Source organism: Pongo abelii, chromosome 1, assembly GCF_028885655.2.
Source record: "Pongo abelii isolate AG06213 chromosome 1, NHGRI_mPonAbe1-v2.0_pri, whole genome shotgun sequence".
NCBI lineage: Eukaryota > Metazoa > Chordata > Mammalia > Primates > Hominidae > Pongo > Pongo abelii.
The window spans coordinates 68,932,818-68,950,252 of NC_071985.2; the positions used below are offsets into that span (position 1 = coordinate 68,932,818).

The 17,435-nt window shown below is 43.7% G+C and overlaps 1 protein-coding gene across 4 annotated transcripts in view; it reads left to right on the forward strand.

Annotated features, from left to right (window-relative positions):
• STX6 (syntaxin 6) overlaps nucleotides 1-11,758 on the forward strand; it is a 50,172-nt gene extending 38,414 nt beyond the window's left edge. For 3 of the 4 annotated variants that reach the window (XM_054535671.2, XM_054535701.2, XM_054535645.2), the window contains 2 exons: nucleotides 7-101; nucleotides 8,141-11,747. In XM_054535671.2, the coding sequence (XP_054391646.1) occupies nucleotides 7-101; nucleotides 8,141-8,217 (172 nt within the window). In that variant the 3' untranslated portion in view covers nucleotides 8,218-11,747. 4 annotated transcript variants of the gene reach the window in all.
• Nucleotides 11,759-17,435: the final 5,677 nt, after the last annotated feature.

Consider the following 17,435-nt stretch of genomic DNA (forward strand, 5'->3'; position numbering starts at 1 on the left):
CTCTAGTATGTTGGAAGATTTCTCTCACGAATTGGAGAGCACTCAGTCCCGGCTGGACAATGTGATGAAGAAACTTGCAAAAGTATCTCATATGACCAGTGGTATGTATGGTGTTTAAAGCTTAAGCATTTGTACTTAATTCTAGAACTCTGTCTTGGGGGCATTGTCTCATAGTTATGCCCATCCATATCCCTTTCTTATTTTTTACAGATCCCTTTCTCTTTTTTTTGAGACAGAGACTCACTCTTTCACCCAAGCTGGAGTGCAGTGGTGCCATCTCAGCTCACTGCAACCTCCACTGCCTCCTGGGTTCAAGTGATTCTCATGTCTTGACCTCCCGAGTAGCTGGGATTACAGGTGCGTGCCACCACGCCCAGCTAATTTTTGTATTTTTAGTAGAGACAGGGTTTCACTATGTTGGCAAGGCTAGTCTCGAACTCCTGACCTCAGGTGATCCGCCCGTGTCAGCCTCCCAAAATGCTGAGATTACAGGCGTGAACCATCGTGCCTGACTGATCCCTTTCTTATGGCACATTTTTTTTGTGTGATGCCTTAGAATCAGAGAATGGAAAACTTGTATGTGCAGTCTTTATCTTCTGCTTGTAGCCTTAACTTGGGAAAAGTTAAGGCTTTGTGATCCCCCACGGTGTTTGGTTTTTTTCCCAGTAGAGTAACTTTCTTTTTTTTTTTTTTTTTTTTTTTTTTGAGATGGAGCCTCACTCTGTTGCCCAGGCTACCAGGCTAGAGTGCAGTGGCGTAATCTTGGCTCACTGCAAGCTCCACCTCCCAGGTTCACACCATTCTCCTGCCTCAGCCTCCCGAGTAGCTGGGTCTACAGGTGCCCGCCACCACGCCCAGCTAATTTTTTGTATTTTTAGTAGAGATGGGGTTTCACAGTGTTAGCCAGGATGGTCTCGATCTCCTGACGTCGTGATCTGCCTGCCTCGGCCTCCCAAAGTGCTGGGATTACAGGTGTGAGCCACTGCACCCAGCCCAGTAGAATAACTTTCTTTGCAGTTACAAAATCCTTCTTTATTTTACTGGTTTTTTAAGATTTCCTTGCCAAAATAGGGAACTTATTTAAAACAACAGTTAAGCCAGTTACTGTTTCTCCTGAACATTCTTTCATTGATAGAAAAATACCTACTACTTCAGAATAAGATGGCATGTGTGGATCTATTTTAAATTGTTATGTTTGAATCAATACTGAAATATTTCAGCAAATTTGCACCAGGATGAGGATGAAGAAACAATTTTCATAATAGTTACTGTATAAGATATGTTCCAGTGACTCTTTACATGGGAAATAATATATTTTAAATTTAAAAAAATCCAGTATCTCTTCTTTATCTGGTGGGCGTTGCTTGGTGGAAGGAGAAACTGAGATGCTCCTTGAGGTAATCTGAATGTTCCCTGACTGTAGAACACCTCCGTTGCGTTAGAACATACCCTGTTTCTTGACACCTATTCTGTTGGTTTCCTACTGTCAGGTACATGTTACAAGATCTAATAGGTTAGCTTTTTGAGGCAATATTTAAATACATATGCACATTTACTTTTCAGACGTTTAACTCATAGTCAGGTTACATAACAGTTCTCTGGGGCTCAGTTTCTTATCTATAAAAATACGTTGAGTCCTACCTCTCCAGGTAATTGTGAGGATTAAATGAAATACCAATAAAGTAGAAGTGCTTAACTGCATTTACCATTTATTTATTGGTACTTAGTGAATGTTTTTAAGAAATTGTAAGGCAACAAAAATTGTAATGGCCCCAAGGCGCAATGGACCTATTACATCCAAAACAAAGAGAAGTTCCTATCTAGAGTCATTTTCTTCTTTCTCTTTAGGGACAAGTATCTTTGTTTCTAGCAGGCTCTTCATTGCCTGAAACTGTACATATATGGGAAGTAGGCACCAGCTTAGTTCATCTGTCACACATTTAGAGAAAGGTTTGCAAAGTCTTTTCTGACCTCCCTCTGTTCTCTCTTGTACCTTCTCCCCTCTACTTAAAAACAAAACAAAACAAAACAAAAAAAGGTGTTTTAATGAAGAATTGTATAACCAGTTTAAATTCCAGGCCTCTCACTCATGTACGTAGTAGTCACAAAGTCAAGTAGCTACTTCAGCACCAGTTCTGTTTGGGGAAGAGCAAGTGAACAAAGATGCACTGTCTTTGTTTCCCAGCATTCTGGGTATGAATAATTTAGAAAAGTACTTGCATTGTGAGAAGCGACCCAGTGTGTATAAATAGCAGTGAAGTTTGCTTATGCTTTATTCTACTTTTTCCCAAAAGAAAAATTGGGGAAGCAATGTAATAACTTTGGTTATATTTGTATAAGAGAAAGAGCCAGGAAACAGAGCATTTATCCTGAACGGTGCTTCACTTTTGACAGGTTGCTTGTGTTTTCATTTTAATCTTTGCTTGCTACCCAAAGAAATACTCCCTAAGGACCTCTTCCTGCTTGGTGCTTTCTGCTTCAATTTGACAAACAGGCAATTTGTATTGGTCTCTGCTCTCCTCCACAATTTTTGCAGAAGTTCACTGTTTTGGTAATCAAACCTGTACATAAAGGAAGCCTATGGAGGCACAGCGAAGTGTGGTTAAGTAGTTACAGACACACAGGCAGACCATCTCCGCTCCCCATGACTGTCTGCTTCATGGGGAGAAACCAACCAAGACTCCACATTTACTTTTTTGAATGACCCGAGAGAGACACTAATTGTATTCTCCTACCCACAGAAGTATTTTATTTTAAGTAGATACTGAGATTTTTTTCCCTCTCACTTTCCAACATTCCATTCATCTTTTCTCTTTAGGGGAGAAAAATATTTTGAGAGAGAGAAAAAACTACCATTGGAGTTCTTTTGTTCCCCTCTGACTTTTTGAGGCAGGTCCTGAGCTTGCAATGCTGCTTAAAACTTTCCACTTGAGGTCACAAAAGCCCCTGTGGTTAGTACCCGTTCCTTCTATGCATGAAGCCTCTGCGGGAAGTGCTGAGAAGTCTGCTGGGGTAACAGCTCCCTGGGGTTACCTAGTTCATGCTTCATAGAGGCAGCTTAGCCGCTTCAGAGGAAAATGGCTTGAAAAGAACATCCTCGGGTTGTGCTGGCTTGTGTGGTATATGCTTCTCCTTGGTGAAAATTCCTACTTAATACAGTTGTGGAAGAGAAGGTGATTGGAGGGTGGTAGGAGGCGTGAGTAGAGGCTGATGGAAAGCCAAAAAATGGAAATCTTGTTCAGTGTTGGAAATCTGGTGCTGAGAATGGCGAGATGCCTGAGGGAAGAGGGTAAACATAGGAGTGTGTGAGGTTGAGGGAGGAGTTGGAGAAGAAATACTTTCTCCGTTTTCATCCTGAAAGAATCGCAACTAATCATTGTAGCGAAGTGGCTTTAAATTATTGTAAGCATTTTAATCTTTTTTAAAAATTAATAAACTACGTTTAGAACAGTTTTAGGTTCCTAGCAAAATTGAGCAGGAAGTACAGAGAGTTCCCATGTAGCCCCCTTCCCCCACGCATAACCTCCCTGACTATTGACATCGAGCATCATGGTGGTACGTTTGTTACAATCAGCCTATGCTAACACATCATTAATCATCCGCAAAGACCATTGTTTACCTTAGGATTCACTCTTGGTATTGTACATTCTCTGGATTTGAACAAATGTATAAATGACATGTATCCATCATTGTAGCATCACACAGAGCTGTTTCACTGCCCTAAAAAATCCTGTGTTCTTCCTGTTTATCCCTCCCTTCCCCCAACCCCCGAACTACTGATCCTTTGACTGTCTCCATAGTTTTGCTTTTCCAGCATGCATATGGTTGGAATTATATATCACAGATCCTTTTCAGATTGGCTTCTCTCACTTAGCAATGTGCATCTAAGTTTCCACTGTGCTTTTTCATGGCTTGATAGCTTATTTCTGTTTTAACACTGAATAATATTCTATTGTCTGGATGTACCACAATTTATCCATTTACCTACTGAAGGACATCTTGGTTGCTTCCAAGTTTTGGCAATGATGAATAAAACTGCTATAAATACCCGTGTGCAAATTAGCCAGGCGTGGTGGCGTGCACCTATAACCCCAGCTACTTGGGAGGCTGAGGCAGGAGAATTGCTTGAACCCAGGAGTCAGAGGTTGCAGTGAGCCAAGATCGCACCACTGTACTCTAGCCTGGGTGACAGAGGGAGACTCTGTCTCAAAAAAAAAAAAAAAAAAAAAAAAAAAGTGCAGGTTTTTATATGGACAAGTTTTTAAGTTCATTTGGATAAGTAACAAGGTATGTGGTTGCTGAATGGTTATGGTAAGAGTATGTTTGGGTTTTGTAAGAAACTGCCAACCTGTCTTCCAAAGTGGCTGTACCAGTTTGAATTCCCACTAGGAGTTAATATTGCTCCACATCCTTGCTAGCATGTGGTGTTGTCACTGTTTGGGGTTTTGACCATTCTAATAGGTGTGTATTGTTTCTTGTTTTAATTTGCCTTTCCCCAGTGACATCTAATGTTGAACATCTTTTCATATGCTTCCCTGGCAGCTCTTTCATGGTTGTTTTTTTTTTTTTTTTTGAGACAGAGTCTGACTCTGTCACCTATGCTAGAGTGCAGAGGTGCGATCTCAGCTCACTGCAACTTCTGCCTTCCAGGCTCAAGTGATTCTCGTGCTTCAGCCTCTCAAGTAGCTGGGATTACAGGCCTGCGCCACCACGCCCAGCTAATTTTTGTATTTTTAGTAGAGACAGGGTTTCACCATGTTGGCCAGGCTGGTCTTGAACTCCTAGCCTCAAGTGATCTGCCTGCCGTGGCTTCCCAAAGTGCTGAGATTACAGGTATGAGCCACCTTGCCCAGCCCCATCCCTTTTTTATGAGGTGTCTGTTCAGGTCTTTTGCCCATTTTTAAAATCAAGCTGTTTTCATACTGGTGAGTTTTAAAAATTCTTTGTATAATACATTCTGGACAATAGTCCTTTATCAGATGAATCTTTTGCAAATATTTTACCCCAGTCTGTGGCTTGTCTTCTCATTCTTTTGACAGTGACTTCCACAGAGCATAAGTTTTTAATTTTAATGACATCCCAATTTCAATTATTTATTTCATGGATATATAGTGTCTTTGGTGTTGTATCTGAAAAGTCATTGCCATACCCAAGGTCATCTAGGTTTTCTCCTGTGTTTTCTTCCAAGAGTTTGATAGTTTTGCATTTTCCATTTAGGTCTGTGGATACATTTTGAGTTAATTTTTGTTAAGGTGTAAAGTCTGCCTCCAGCTTCATTTTTTTGGCATGATGTCCAGTTGTTTCAGCACCATTTGTTGAAAAGACTCTGTTTGCTCTGTTGTATTGCACTTGGCTCCTTTGTGAAAGATCAGTTGACTGTATTTATGTCAGCCTATTTCTGGACTATCTGTTCCACTGTTCTGTTTGTCTATTTTCCTAATACTACAGTATCTTGATTGATGTTATGGTAAGTCTTATAGTTGTTCCACATTTCTGGAATATTCTGTGCCAGGTTTTTTTTGAGTCTTTTTTTCTTTTTTCAGGTTTCTGTTGACAAATTGTGAAGCTCAGAGATCCTTTCCTTAGCTGTGTTTAGCTTACTAATGAGCCCATCAGGGGCATTCTTCATTTGTGTTAGTCTTTTTGATCTCTATTTTTTTCGTTCTAGAATTTCCATGTCTCTGCCTACATTATCCATGTGTTCTTGCATGTTGTTTACTTTTTCCATTAAAGCCTGTAGCATATTAATCATAGTTTAAAAAATTCCTCTTCTGATAATTCCAACATTCCTGCTGTATCTGACTCTGGTTCCGATGCATATTCAGTTTCTTCCTACTGTTGCTTTTTCCTTTTAGTGTGCCTTATAACTTTTTGTTGAAAAGTGGACATGATATACTGGGTAAAAGGAACTGTGGTAAATAGACCTTTATCATAGATGGGGTGGTGAGGCCGGGGGGTGGCATTTTCTAGTCCTGTGATTAGGTCTTAGCCTCTGGTGAGCCTGTGCCCCTGGCCTGTGAACTTCACTAGTGCTTCCCAGTTTTTCTACTGTTAGGTGGAACTGGATGGCTAGAGAAGACTGGAGTTGGGTATTTTCCTTCCCCCAGGTTAGTCAGACTCTGGTTAGTTTCTTTTGAGGGCAGACTTTGTTTAGAACAGAGTGCTCTGGAGTATTTCACAGTGATTCTTTTTCCCCTCCGCCTGCTGGAAGCATGAGGGGATTTTTCCCAATATTCGCTGAGAACCTGGTCAAGCTCCTGGAGGTAAAACCCACAGAAGTGTGGGGGTCCCCTTCGCCTGGGTCCCCCTGGAGTGGTTTTTTTTGTTTGTTTTTCATCTCAGACTTGTCCACACTGAGCCTTCAGCAACTCATCAATTAAAGTTAAGGTTTTCCTACCGGGACACTGGTTCCTATGGAGTTTGTTGCTTCATGGATTTCTGCTCTGATAAGCTGTGATCCTCTGTATGTATCTGTAGGTTTCTGCAGTTTTAGGGGCAGCAGTTTACCATGTAACCTCACTTCTCTGATGGATCTAAGAAGAGTTTTGCTTTTTCAGTTTGTTCAGCTTTTTACTTGTTACGACAGAGTGATGACTTCTAAGCTTCTTACATACTTGGCTGGAAATTAAAAATTTAACATTTTTAATCAGATGAGAGAATGCCAGCTATAAAAGTTTTCTTGACCATTGAAGTAATAGTTAAACAGGTCAAAGTGTGACCTGCAGTAGGCCATCTCTGCCTTCCCTAGACCTTTGGAACAGTCCTACCTGAGAACAACGAGTGATGGACCTGGGGTCTTTGTCCTACTCAGAGTTAACTAAATGAGTTTCTAGTATGTCTGAGGTAGACCAAGGTGATCACCACTTAGAAGGTACTTGCTTTACTTATAATTTGGTGGCAGTTCTCTTGTCCAGTTCTAAGACTTTGATATCCATAATATTTAAAATAATTTTAATTACATGTTTTGCCTTGTGGAGAGTTTAGCAGTTTATTTTCATAGATTGAGATCTTTTTGCAATGTGATTCTCAATAACTATAGTGTGCTAAAATCAGTGGGCTTTCAAAGAAACTTTAGTGAATCAATATGTCTTTATATTTCTATTTAAATGGAACTCTTATTCCTAGTGGTTGAACTGCATTTTCATAGGCTAGTGAATTCTGTTACCAGTCGGGCCCTTTGTGGAAGATGCCAAAACTCATCAGTGGAAAGACTGCTCATTTTTTCTACATGTCTCCAAATTAAGGAAGCATCCTGATGTTGGCAGCATCCTCTGTGCCCTAGGTTTGGGCACTGCACAGTGTGTGTATGACAGGGTTGTGTTGTTTAATTCTCACAACAGCCCTGCGGGGCAGCTGTTGTAGAGTTGGGACCACAGGATTGTGAGCTGCAGCAGGGCTCCCCCAGGGCCTGTCTGGGCCCTTCTGTCTCACAGGGCCTCCCTACTCTCAGCCATTTGGATGGACTCTAATCACGTTGTTTCCTGTGCCTGCTGTTCCAAATTGTTGGTAGGGCAGAAAGTTTCAGAAAAAACATTCCACTTTCATTTACAGAGGAGCTGTATAAGGTACTTTAACACAGTTACTAGTTAAGTAATCTTACTTGGCTAGGTGTGGTGTGAAATTAATCATGTTGTCTCACTGGAGCTTGCTTTTTCAGCTGTATATTTCCTGAAGTGACCAGCAGTAGCTTTCATCTCCTTTCCCTCCTCCCGTTGTTTTCTCTTTTCTCATTGAGAAAAGAATGTGATTATTGTTTAATTAAATGACTTGACTTTTATGGGAGATTAAAGCAGGCAGGCTTTGATCTGTAACACCATTGCCAACACCTTTTTTGAGGATATGCTAACTACCAGCAGAAAGCTAAGATCCGCAGATTTTAATTAAAGACTTGAGACACAAAGCATGTAATTATTACAAGACATTTTCAGGGGACTGGCAAAGTTGTGACTGCATGCGAAGTGCAGGCCAAGAACAGAGCAGCATTAGAGCATCAAGTACCTAGGCAGGTGTAAGATCATGGCCCCGTCATTTGCACGTTCTGCCCCTTTTCTGCTTCAAAGGGTGCCATAAGTTCCATGTTACTGTATTTTGGGGAACGTGGAGTCCCTGTGAGAGCTAATCCCCATGTCCTGCCTTCCAGATCGGCGCCAGTGGTGTGCCATAGCCATCCTCTTTGCAGTCCTGTTGGTTGTGCTCATCCTCTTCTTAGTGCTGTGACGGCGGGGCCTCTGGGTGCGAGTTCCTCCCGCATATGAACCGAGGGGAGGAGAAGCTGAGCACGTGTGACATTGCCGTCTACTCACATTCCTATCCTGGAAACATACTGCTGCACTGACTTTTCTCCGTGTGACCCCACAATTGACATGGCTCCTCCATCCCAGCGCTGGAAGGGCCAGTGGGAAGAGGAAATAGATGTCTGCACTCCTGGCTGCAGCTGGACAACAGAAGCCCCATGCCGCCTGTCCAGTTCGGCGGAGAACTAGCTGCTGCCTTGCCTTCCGGGACCTCGTTTGCTGAGGAGGGACTCACAGACTCCACTGGTGTTTTGCTGATGCTCATTCCATGCATCTTTGGCAGCTCTTCTCTTCTGCTCAGACCCTTCCCTTGCTCAGACAGTGCACCGCTGTCCCATCTAAAGAAACCTGTCAGGAATGCAAGCTTCTGGGTATGTTTCATTTCCCATTGCTGTAGCATTTCTTAGCCCCTGAGAGCTGATGATTATTGAGGACAAAAGGCTCAGAAACAGTTTGTGACAGAAAATGCAGTGTTTCATTTTTCAGGGATAAATGCTAAGATAAAATTGCTTTTCCAGGTCATTTTTTTTGTGGTAAGAATAACTAATGGAAAATAATGAAACACCCTGGGATTTGGGGGTGCTAACAACTTGTGGCTTTAACTGACAGGAGCAATTAAAAAGAGCAAGAGGGCTCTGCGTTGGCATAGCTTAGGGAAGGGTTAATGATGTCGCCAGAGGTCAGCTCCTGATCCTTGCCGACTTGGTGTTGCTGTACCAGGGCTTCCTCCCCAGGGGTGCAGTTTGCGTTTTGAGGGTGATTGCTACATATGTTGTTGCTAAATGGCTCAGTAACACCCTTGAATGAATTTGGATACCAGATTGTCCTCATTACAGTTCTTTTACTCCTAGGGCACTCTACATTGGGGGTTGGGGTTGGGAGTGGTTAGTACATTTATTACATTTATTCAGAAATGTAATGACATAAAAGGTTAGCTCTGGGCCAGACTTCTCTTACTCTGTGGGTAATGGCAAGGATGTGTAGGTAAACTTGGTTCTTTTTTTCCCTAAGATGACAACTTGATTTTATCATCTGCAGTCAAATAACTGAGCCAATCCAAATTTAAATGATAGATGCTTTAATTGAGTTTAAGTAGCTGAAACTGCTGAGACACTAAACTTTAAGCTTCTGATGACTTTTTAAAATGCCTCAAATGTGCACATGTATATAGGATATTTTTATAACTTCCCTGATGAATAATCTGATATTAAAGTAGTATTTGGACCCAGAGCCAGAACTCAGTGGTGGAGGCTGCTGGTCTCTCCTCACCACCTTCTTTTGCACTTGGAAAGAACAGCAACATCTGGATAGAGTTCTGGCTTTGACTTCTCATTTCCTTGTCTTTTTGGGTGCATTCCTCAGCACACTTTTTTTTTAACCTTTTTGTTTTGTTTTGTTTTGTTTGTATTTCATGTGGTTTTATTTGGGGGTTTTGGTTTTTTCACCCTTTTTTGTGATTTGCAATGATGTGCTTGCCCAGCTAACTTTTGAATTGCACTTTTTAATAAATATTCTTAACAATTTTTGAAGAAGGATATTTTATCTCATTTGAGATCATTGTAGGTTAAGAAAATATGCCTGTTGATGAAAGCTAAAAGCAAATTTGTGAAACTAAAAGGGTGATTGACATCCATGTTTACACTCTGCTCTAATGTTTGATATATAAATAAGTTATTTTCAAATTAGGAAAAAAAAGTGAGTATTACAAAGGGCTTCAGATGTTTAGAGTACTAGGTTATTTATGTTTTACAAAGTTTGAATCTTCTATAAACTAAGAAAGGGGATGATCCTTAGATTTGCATTAAAATATAGAAGTCTTTTAAAGTAAATGTGAACCTTGTCTAAGTACTGTAATCCACAAAACACATTATAAGAAGCAAACTAGCATCTTAAGGAATTATAAAATCACCCTATTTAAAAGCCATGCTATTGTTCTGCTATTACCAGATTTATTGTGCCACACAAAAGGATCATGTGTGTCAGCAGGGGCCGTTTGGAACAAACCTAGTCATTAATGAGTTAGATACTCCTGTTAGTTCAGAGACCAAGTTTTATGACCCAGAGGCTTAATGATGTTTGGATATATTTCCAATCGACATGCTTACCTCACTGATTTAAATTATTTTCTAAATAGTAGCCATTGTAGACCTGACTCAGGCTGAAGCTAAATAGAGAACAGTTTAGAAAGTTAACTAAAAATACAGGGCATTCTCCCCGTGGGGCCACCATGCCCTTCTGCCCCTGGCTGACTTGATCCTGTGTCTCATCCCATTGCACCCTGACTGGGCAGTCCCTACAGAACCAGTGTTAATTTGAAGGGCCTCCACTCAGGCTCCAAATGTGGCAGCCAAAGAGAACAATCCAGGGAACCTACATTTATTTTTAAGGACAAATATTTCCTCCTCAGTGATCCTAATGTTCAGGGCTTTAGAGGGAACCCAGGTGGTCTCTTCACCCTGTGTCCTAGAAAAGGAGAGTAAGTAGACAGTGGTGATAACCCCACACTACTTATAAGTGCATCTTTATAGTATTTGGGGCTTTCTTTCCCCTTTAGCCTTCTGTACCTAGTACCATATTCCAGTTTTAAAGAACTGGCAGAATGTGATGGATAACAGAGAAAGAGCTCAATTTATGTTTATTGGAAGAACATTTTACTTAAATGATTTGAGGGGAGGAAGGGAATGAACTACTGAATTTGCCAGAGTGAAAATCCATCTGAAAAACTCAACTACCTTTAGTTTTTAGTCCTAATTTTTGGTCTTGTCTCTGCGGACTGTGAAGAATCACAATGCTCTGTATGCCCTGGACTGTGTGGCAAATGCAGGTTGCAGCGTGTGTGTTACATGAGGATCTTCCACAATTTCAGAATGCACGCCAGAGCTGAAGGAGGAAACTTGGTAACTTGCCCATTATTCTCTGCTTTTAGCCAGAGTTAAACAGACTGATGGGTCTGGTAGCCAACAACTTGGCAACTTCCACTCCTTCTCACCTCGTGAGATTAAGGGCTGTGAAAAGAAATCTAGTCTAACTCCAACAGAAATCTGTCTCTGTTAAGTGTTTTACCTTCTGTAAGTAGAGATGGTAGAGCCAAGATTTTTCTTTTGGTAATTTCCCTGTCTATAAAGTGAGACCAGAGGGATATCTGTTCCCTGTTACCTTTTTGGAGAATTCATAACATTTGAAGATCAAAAAATTGAATGATAAATATGGAATGGCTTTTCAATTCTGTGGACTTTGTACCGTTTGGCTTCACCTTGTACTGCAAGATGAATTTGTAAACAAAACAAAATTTGAGTGTCTGGAAAGCTAAAGTTCTAAAATATGGAATGTACTGCCTCTAATTTTTCTTTGTCTTCCTCTCACTGGCATTTTTTTCTCTCCAAGGTTTCTTAAGAATAATGTTTTTTAAAGGAGGCTTTTCGCCCATCAAGAATAAAAAGAAATAAAACCAAAGGGTTACCAGACTTAAGCCCCCGCAGTCACTGTGCGCCATCCCTGAGCAAAGTCCACCCCTGAGGACAGTGCCCCTGCCCCAGTGACAGGCCTTGCTCCTCCCAGGGCCTTTGCTTCTGGTTAAGGGGACGTTTCATTACTGGCTGGCCTGAATAGGGGGTGGTCTTTCTTTTCTTTCTCTCCTTTTTTTTTTTTTTTTGATTAACAAATAAAACCAAACCAGAATTTATTGAAAGCAGGTACCTTTCAGTAGCTCTGATTAGAGTAACTCAGCTTAGAGATACTGTTACTCAGGACAACAGTATGTACAAAAGTCTCCGGAAAAGGAAAATAAAACAACCTGAAAAGAATTCAACTTGAAAAGGACTGAATTACTAGAATGATCATATTGCAGAATAACACAAATGCAACAAAGAGCCACCCAAGCCTGAGGGTAAGAACTCTACTTCCCAGATTCTTGGATCATAGCCCATGACTTCTTGGGGCACAGAGGCTGGCTTCAGCATGAGGATCTCACCACTAACTGCATGTAACTCATCCATGCTTTGGGCAGAGGCTAAACACACAGAACGAGGCCACCAGACAGGGTACACATGAACCCATGAGAGCGGTGCTCTCTGTAGAGTCTATAGACCTGGCAGGGACCATGGATAGCTTAGAGGTACTTACTCTGCAACTGGTCACATAAGACCCTAGACTGGCCGGGCGCGGTGTCTCACGCCTGTAATCCCAGCACTTTGGGAGGCCGAGGCGGGCAGATCACGAGGTCAGGAGATCGAGACCATCCTGGCTAACACGGTGAAACCCCATCTCTACTAAAAATACAAAAAATTAGCCGGGCGTAGTGGCGGGCGCCTGTAGTCCCAGCTACTCGGGAGGCTGAGTCAGGAGAATGGCGTGAACCTGGGAGGCGGAGCTTGCAGTGAGCCAAGATCGCGCCACTGCACTCCAGCCTGGGCGACAGAGCCAGACTCCGTCTCGAAAAAAAAAAAGACCCTAGACTGATCTAAGCCCTACAATTCCCTTATCCAAATTCCCACTAACCAGTGAGAGAGAGGGACAAGACTTGGAAGCTGCCTCCAAACCAATTTTTGGTCTACAGTAAACAAGGATAAACATAAAACACCATTCCACAGGCCAGCTTCAAAAGAACTAGTGTGCAAAGAAGGTGAGAGATCCCAAAGCCCCATTTAGTAACCCCCACCGGAGGAGGGGGATGGGTGTGGGTGGTGATCCGCCCGCCTCGGCCTCCCAAAGTGCTGGGATTACAGGCGTGAGACACCGCACCCGCCACCACGCCCGGCTAATTTTTTGTATTTTTAGTAGATGGGTGTGGGTGGTGAGATGGCCTGTTCTGCTGCTGTGGGCACCCCTGTGACCTGTCCTGCTCTCCATCTGGCCTTGATTCGTACGTTCCCCCCGCTTCCTAGATGTGCACTCTCATGGCCCAGAGCTCTCACCTTTCTGAGCCTGAGCCTCCCGGCCTCCAGCATACACAGAGTGGAAATGCCAGATCCTGAGGGTTCTCTGAGGAGGGTGAAGTGGCAGTTTTTCTGAGAAACTGGGGTCCTTCCATGCCATGTCAGTTGTAGGTGGGGCAGGCCAAAGAGGATACTGAGTTACTGGAGGCAGAGAGCAGTCGGTCAAAGAGCAGGGAGGAGAGTACTGCTGGGAAAATGATGAGAAGTTTCCATTGCATGGACTCAGCAGGCAATTTCTGGGGTCATCTCAGTTATGAGGCGTGAACAGCAAAGCTTTAAAACTGATGTGAGAACAGTGTGTCTCCCTTTTTCCACATTCCCCAGAGGAACACTACTCCCTGCTCTAGAACTTCACATCAAAGAAACAATACACCTGATGGGAAGAAGTCTTTTCAGGACCCCAGAAGTGCCCATTGGAGGCCCATCAGAAAAGTCCGGCTGCTTCTCGTTTTTGGGTCCACAGATTTTGGGCAAGATGGCTAGAGGGCTGGAGGTTTCCCAAGGCCTCTAGATGCAGTTGTGCAAAATCAATCCTCCACAAATCACTGGCCCTTAGTAGTATGCTCGTTCCACCACCCACTGGCAGAGAGGAAGATCTTTTTGCTGTCAGAGAGGGCTGCCATTCACTAACACCATAAATCTGCTCCCTGGCTGCTGGAGTGCACAGGCCAGGGGGTCTTGAAGATCCTCGTGTCAAACTTGAGTGTCAGGCCTGCAGTTGGTTTCACCGTAGATAACCCTTGTTGCCCTACAGCTGGGGTAACTGTTAATTGTGTCTTGACCTTTTGCTCTTCCTCTTCCTTGTCTGAACTGTGTTCCCTTTTTGGATAAAGGACAACTTTTATGTTTATTTTCTTCGTCCACTGTCACGTCACCCACTTGCACAGGAGTCCCACCTTATCTGTGGTTTCACTTTCTGAGGTTTCAGAAATGGGTTGCACTGGAAAGCACAGAGCCTGTACAAAGATTTCAGCAAGGGAGTCCCTATGTATATAAGGGAAGAAACAGTTTATCTAGTCAGTACAATCTGTGGGTTCAAGCATCCACTGTGGGTCTTGGAATGTATCCCTGCAAAAAGGCGGTGGGGCAGGGCGCACTTCTGTATACTTCAAAACTTGTGCACGATGAAAACATAGTGTTATCTGTCAATCTGAAAACAAAATCGCCATGACTTCTGGGCACTGTAGTCCTACCTGTGGACTGGCTGCCTGACTGTGGAGCATCCTTGTATTGGACATTGAGGGACTGTCTAAGATGGCGACTTCTCATTTGGCAGCCTGTGGCAGCTGAGTTTGAATTTGGTGGCGGCCGTCGTATGTTAGGGTAGCCATCGAGCTGCTCGCTGTCAGCCGGAGCAGCAAGCACAGTTTCACTTGACCCATTTTACACCTGTTGTCTCCACCCAAGCACCATGGCTCCAGTTAGGAAGGGCAACCGTTGGGTGGCCGAGAACAACTCGTTACGGAGCCAGAAGCTGACCTCCTTTCTTAAGGATTTCAGCTGTGAAGTGCAAATACTATGGAAGCCAATTCAGTCAGGCAGAAAACCTCTCCCAGAAGATTGATAAGATGCATGACCAGGCCACTCAGCAGCTTCCTGAGGCACAGTGTGACATGAACTGGTAATGCACAGACTGTGCATTCGTAGCTGTTTCGTGAGTAATATGCAGAGCGTGTGTCTTGGGTATTTTAAAGTATGTGAGAGGGTTGTTTCAGCAGCTGATGGGATGCCAAATGTTTGACTTTTTATTATTCCAGCCCTTCAGATTTCCCCAGAATTGTCACCTTCTAGAGCGTGTGTCTTCACAGTGTGTTCCAGGAATTCTCTATACCACTGTTGTGTTGCTCAGAAAACAATAGAGCTTTCAGTCAGTTCAGGGAACCTTAGAATCTGCGCTGATGCCTCAGAAAGGAAGAAAGGCCAGGACGGCTTCGGCTTGGGTGGCAGTCTTATTTCTCCCTTGGTTTTACTTCCTTTTCCATTTTTTGTGGCTTCCCATTTCATCCCACAGCCTCCTCTCATAGGCTGTCCCCCCCCTCCCCCCCACTCCATTCTTTCCACTCTCTGGCCCCTGTTTGTGTCCTCAGAGTTCTGGCTGCTGCCACTGCACCTGCCTCAGACCCAGTGTCACCTCGCCAGGGCTTCAGCCAGCCTGGCCTTCCAGCTGCCACCCAGCAGCTCAGCAACTCAGAACCTTCTGGCCCAGACCGTCACAACCAACTCCCACCCAGGGACAAATGCAGAAGCCTCTGCTGGTGCAGCCAACACAGAGTGGGGGAAAAGGGGAGAGGAAAAGCAGCGGCTTCCCGTGCTTCCCAGCTCAGGGCATTGGTAAGAGTGGGTGGAATTTGGCATTCTGCTTCTACCATTTTGAATGAATTGGCCTATTCTTTTATACCATTACCCCTCCCTTCCAAATCATTCATTCTGGTGTGCAGCCCATTTCTGTCTATTTTCTAATGATATGACCAGAGCCACTATGTAAGCTTGTGCCCCGCACAAGGATAGATACCCGACTGGGGAACAAACAGGACCAAAATCCACTCTGTTCTGCTGGCCAAGCCGGGTGACCTGGCCTGGGCTGGCGTCCTCCCAGAAGAAGGGTTCATTTTTCCAGTTTGCACACGTGCTATTTGTGGGTTAGCTGAGGCCCTGCTCATGTCTTCGGTTGGTTCACAAATCAGAAACAGAACAAATGGCCAGAGATTAGTGTTATAATCAAACTAGATTTACAACCAAGGCACGCTGAGTGGCATTATGGGTTTTATCCTGCTGCATGGCAGGCCGCTCATGCATGGGCTGTGCTCAGTGTCCTTTTTTCTCAGCCATGCCAGCCATGGGGAAGCAGGAGGGGAGCTTGTTGGAGAAGGCGGCCTCAGTGAGAGCCTTGGTGCATTCCCCTGAAGCCACAGTTTGGGGCTTCTTTAGCAGGGGTCCCCACAGTCTGAGTGTTTTCAGAAATCTTAGGTCCAAGGGACCCCCAATTTTTTTTTGTTTGTTTTTCTGTTTTTGAGGTTGAGTCTCACTCTGTCACCCAGGCTGGAGTGCGATGGTGCGATCTCGGCTCACTGCGACCTCCGCCTCCCAGGCTCAAGTGATACTTGTGCTTCAGCCTTCTCCCTAGTAGCTGGGACTACAGGTGCACGCCACCAAGCCCGGCTAATTTTTGTATTTTTAGTAGAAACGAGGTTTTACCATGTTGGCCAGGCTGTTCTCAAACTCCTGACCTCAAGTGATCCACCCGCCTCAGCCTCCCAAAGTGCTAGGATTACAAGTGTGAGCCACCATGCCCAGCTGATGGGACCCCAAATCTTATGATGTCCAGACCCCAGGGTCTGAATTCATATTTAACGACTGAAAGGCATCAGCATCTCCCCTCTGGTTGAACTTGACCTTCTTACTGAGAACCAGCCAGGCAGGCATCAGAAGCCTCAGGCTCCAGAGGAGAAGCTGGTGTGCAAATAGATCAGGAGCAAGTGCTTTCACCATCAGGGATGAAAGTTGAAGGCAAAGAACACTTCCTTGTCCTGTGGTGAGTCTTATAAATGCAAGAGAACTAAGTGCTGTGATTTCAAGGAAGAACATCTGTCCCCTGCCCCCAAATACCCCCAAACCCGCCAAAATTCCACAGATTCCTTTGGCTTAACTCCTCTCACAGAAGTAAGCTAAGGTAGTCAGTCTCACTGTAGTTGCAGTGAATTTGTTTAATGATATTGGTTTCCTAACTGCTAGATAATCCAGTGGACCCAAAGGAGTTTTGGTGGATTGAGGGAACCTACAGAGGTTGGGTAGGGGTGTGTTAGGAGTTGAATTGTTTCCCCCAAAAAGTTCATGTTGAAGTTGTAACCCCCAATATCTCAGAATGTGGCCTTCTTTGGAAATAGGGTTGTTGATTTAATTTGGGAAGGTGAGGTCATCCCACAGTAGTAGGGTGGGCCCCTAATCCAGTATGACTGATGGCCTCATGAAAAGGGAACAGAGGCCTACAGTTTACACAGTGCTTTTATGCACATTTTTCCTATCCATTTCTGTGGGGTAGGCATTATCATACCTGTTGATTTTACTCTAGTTTATTGCTTTTTTGGCCTACCATCTGTTAGCCTCACTTTTTCTAACAACAGGAACCCCTTCTGCCAAACACACAACATATTTTGGAAAGTTACCCTACCCCATTCCAACATGTGCTTGTGTTGAGAGGTACCAATCT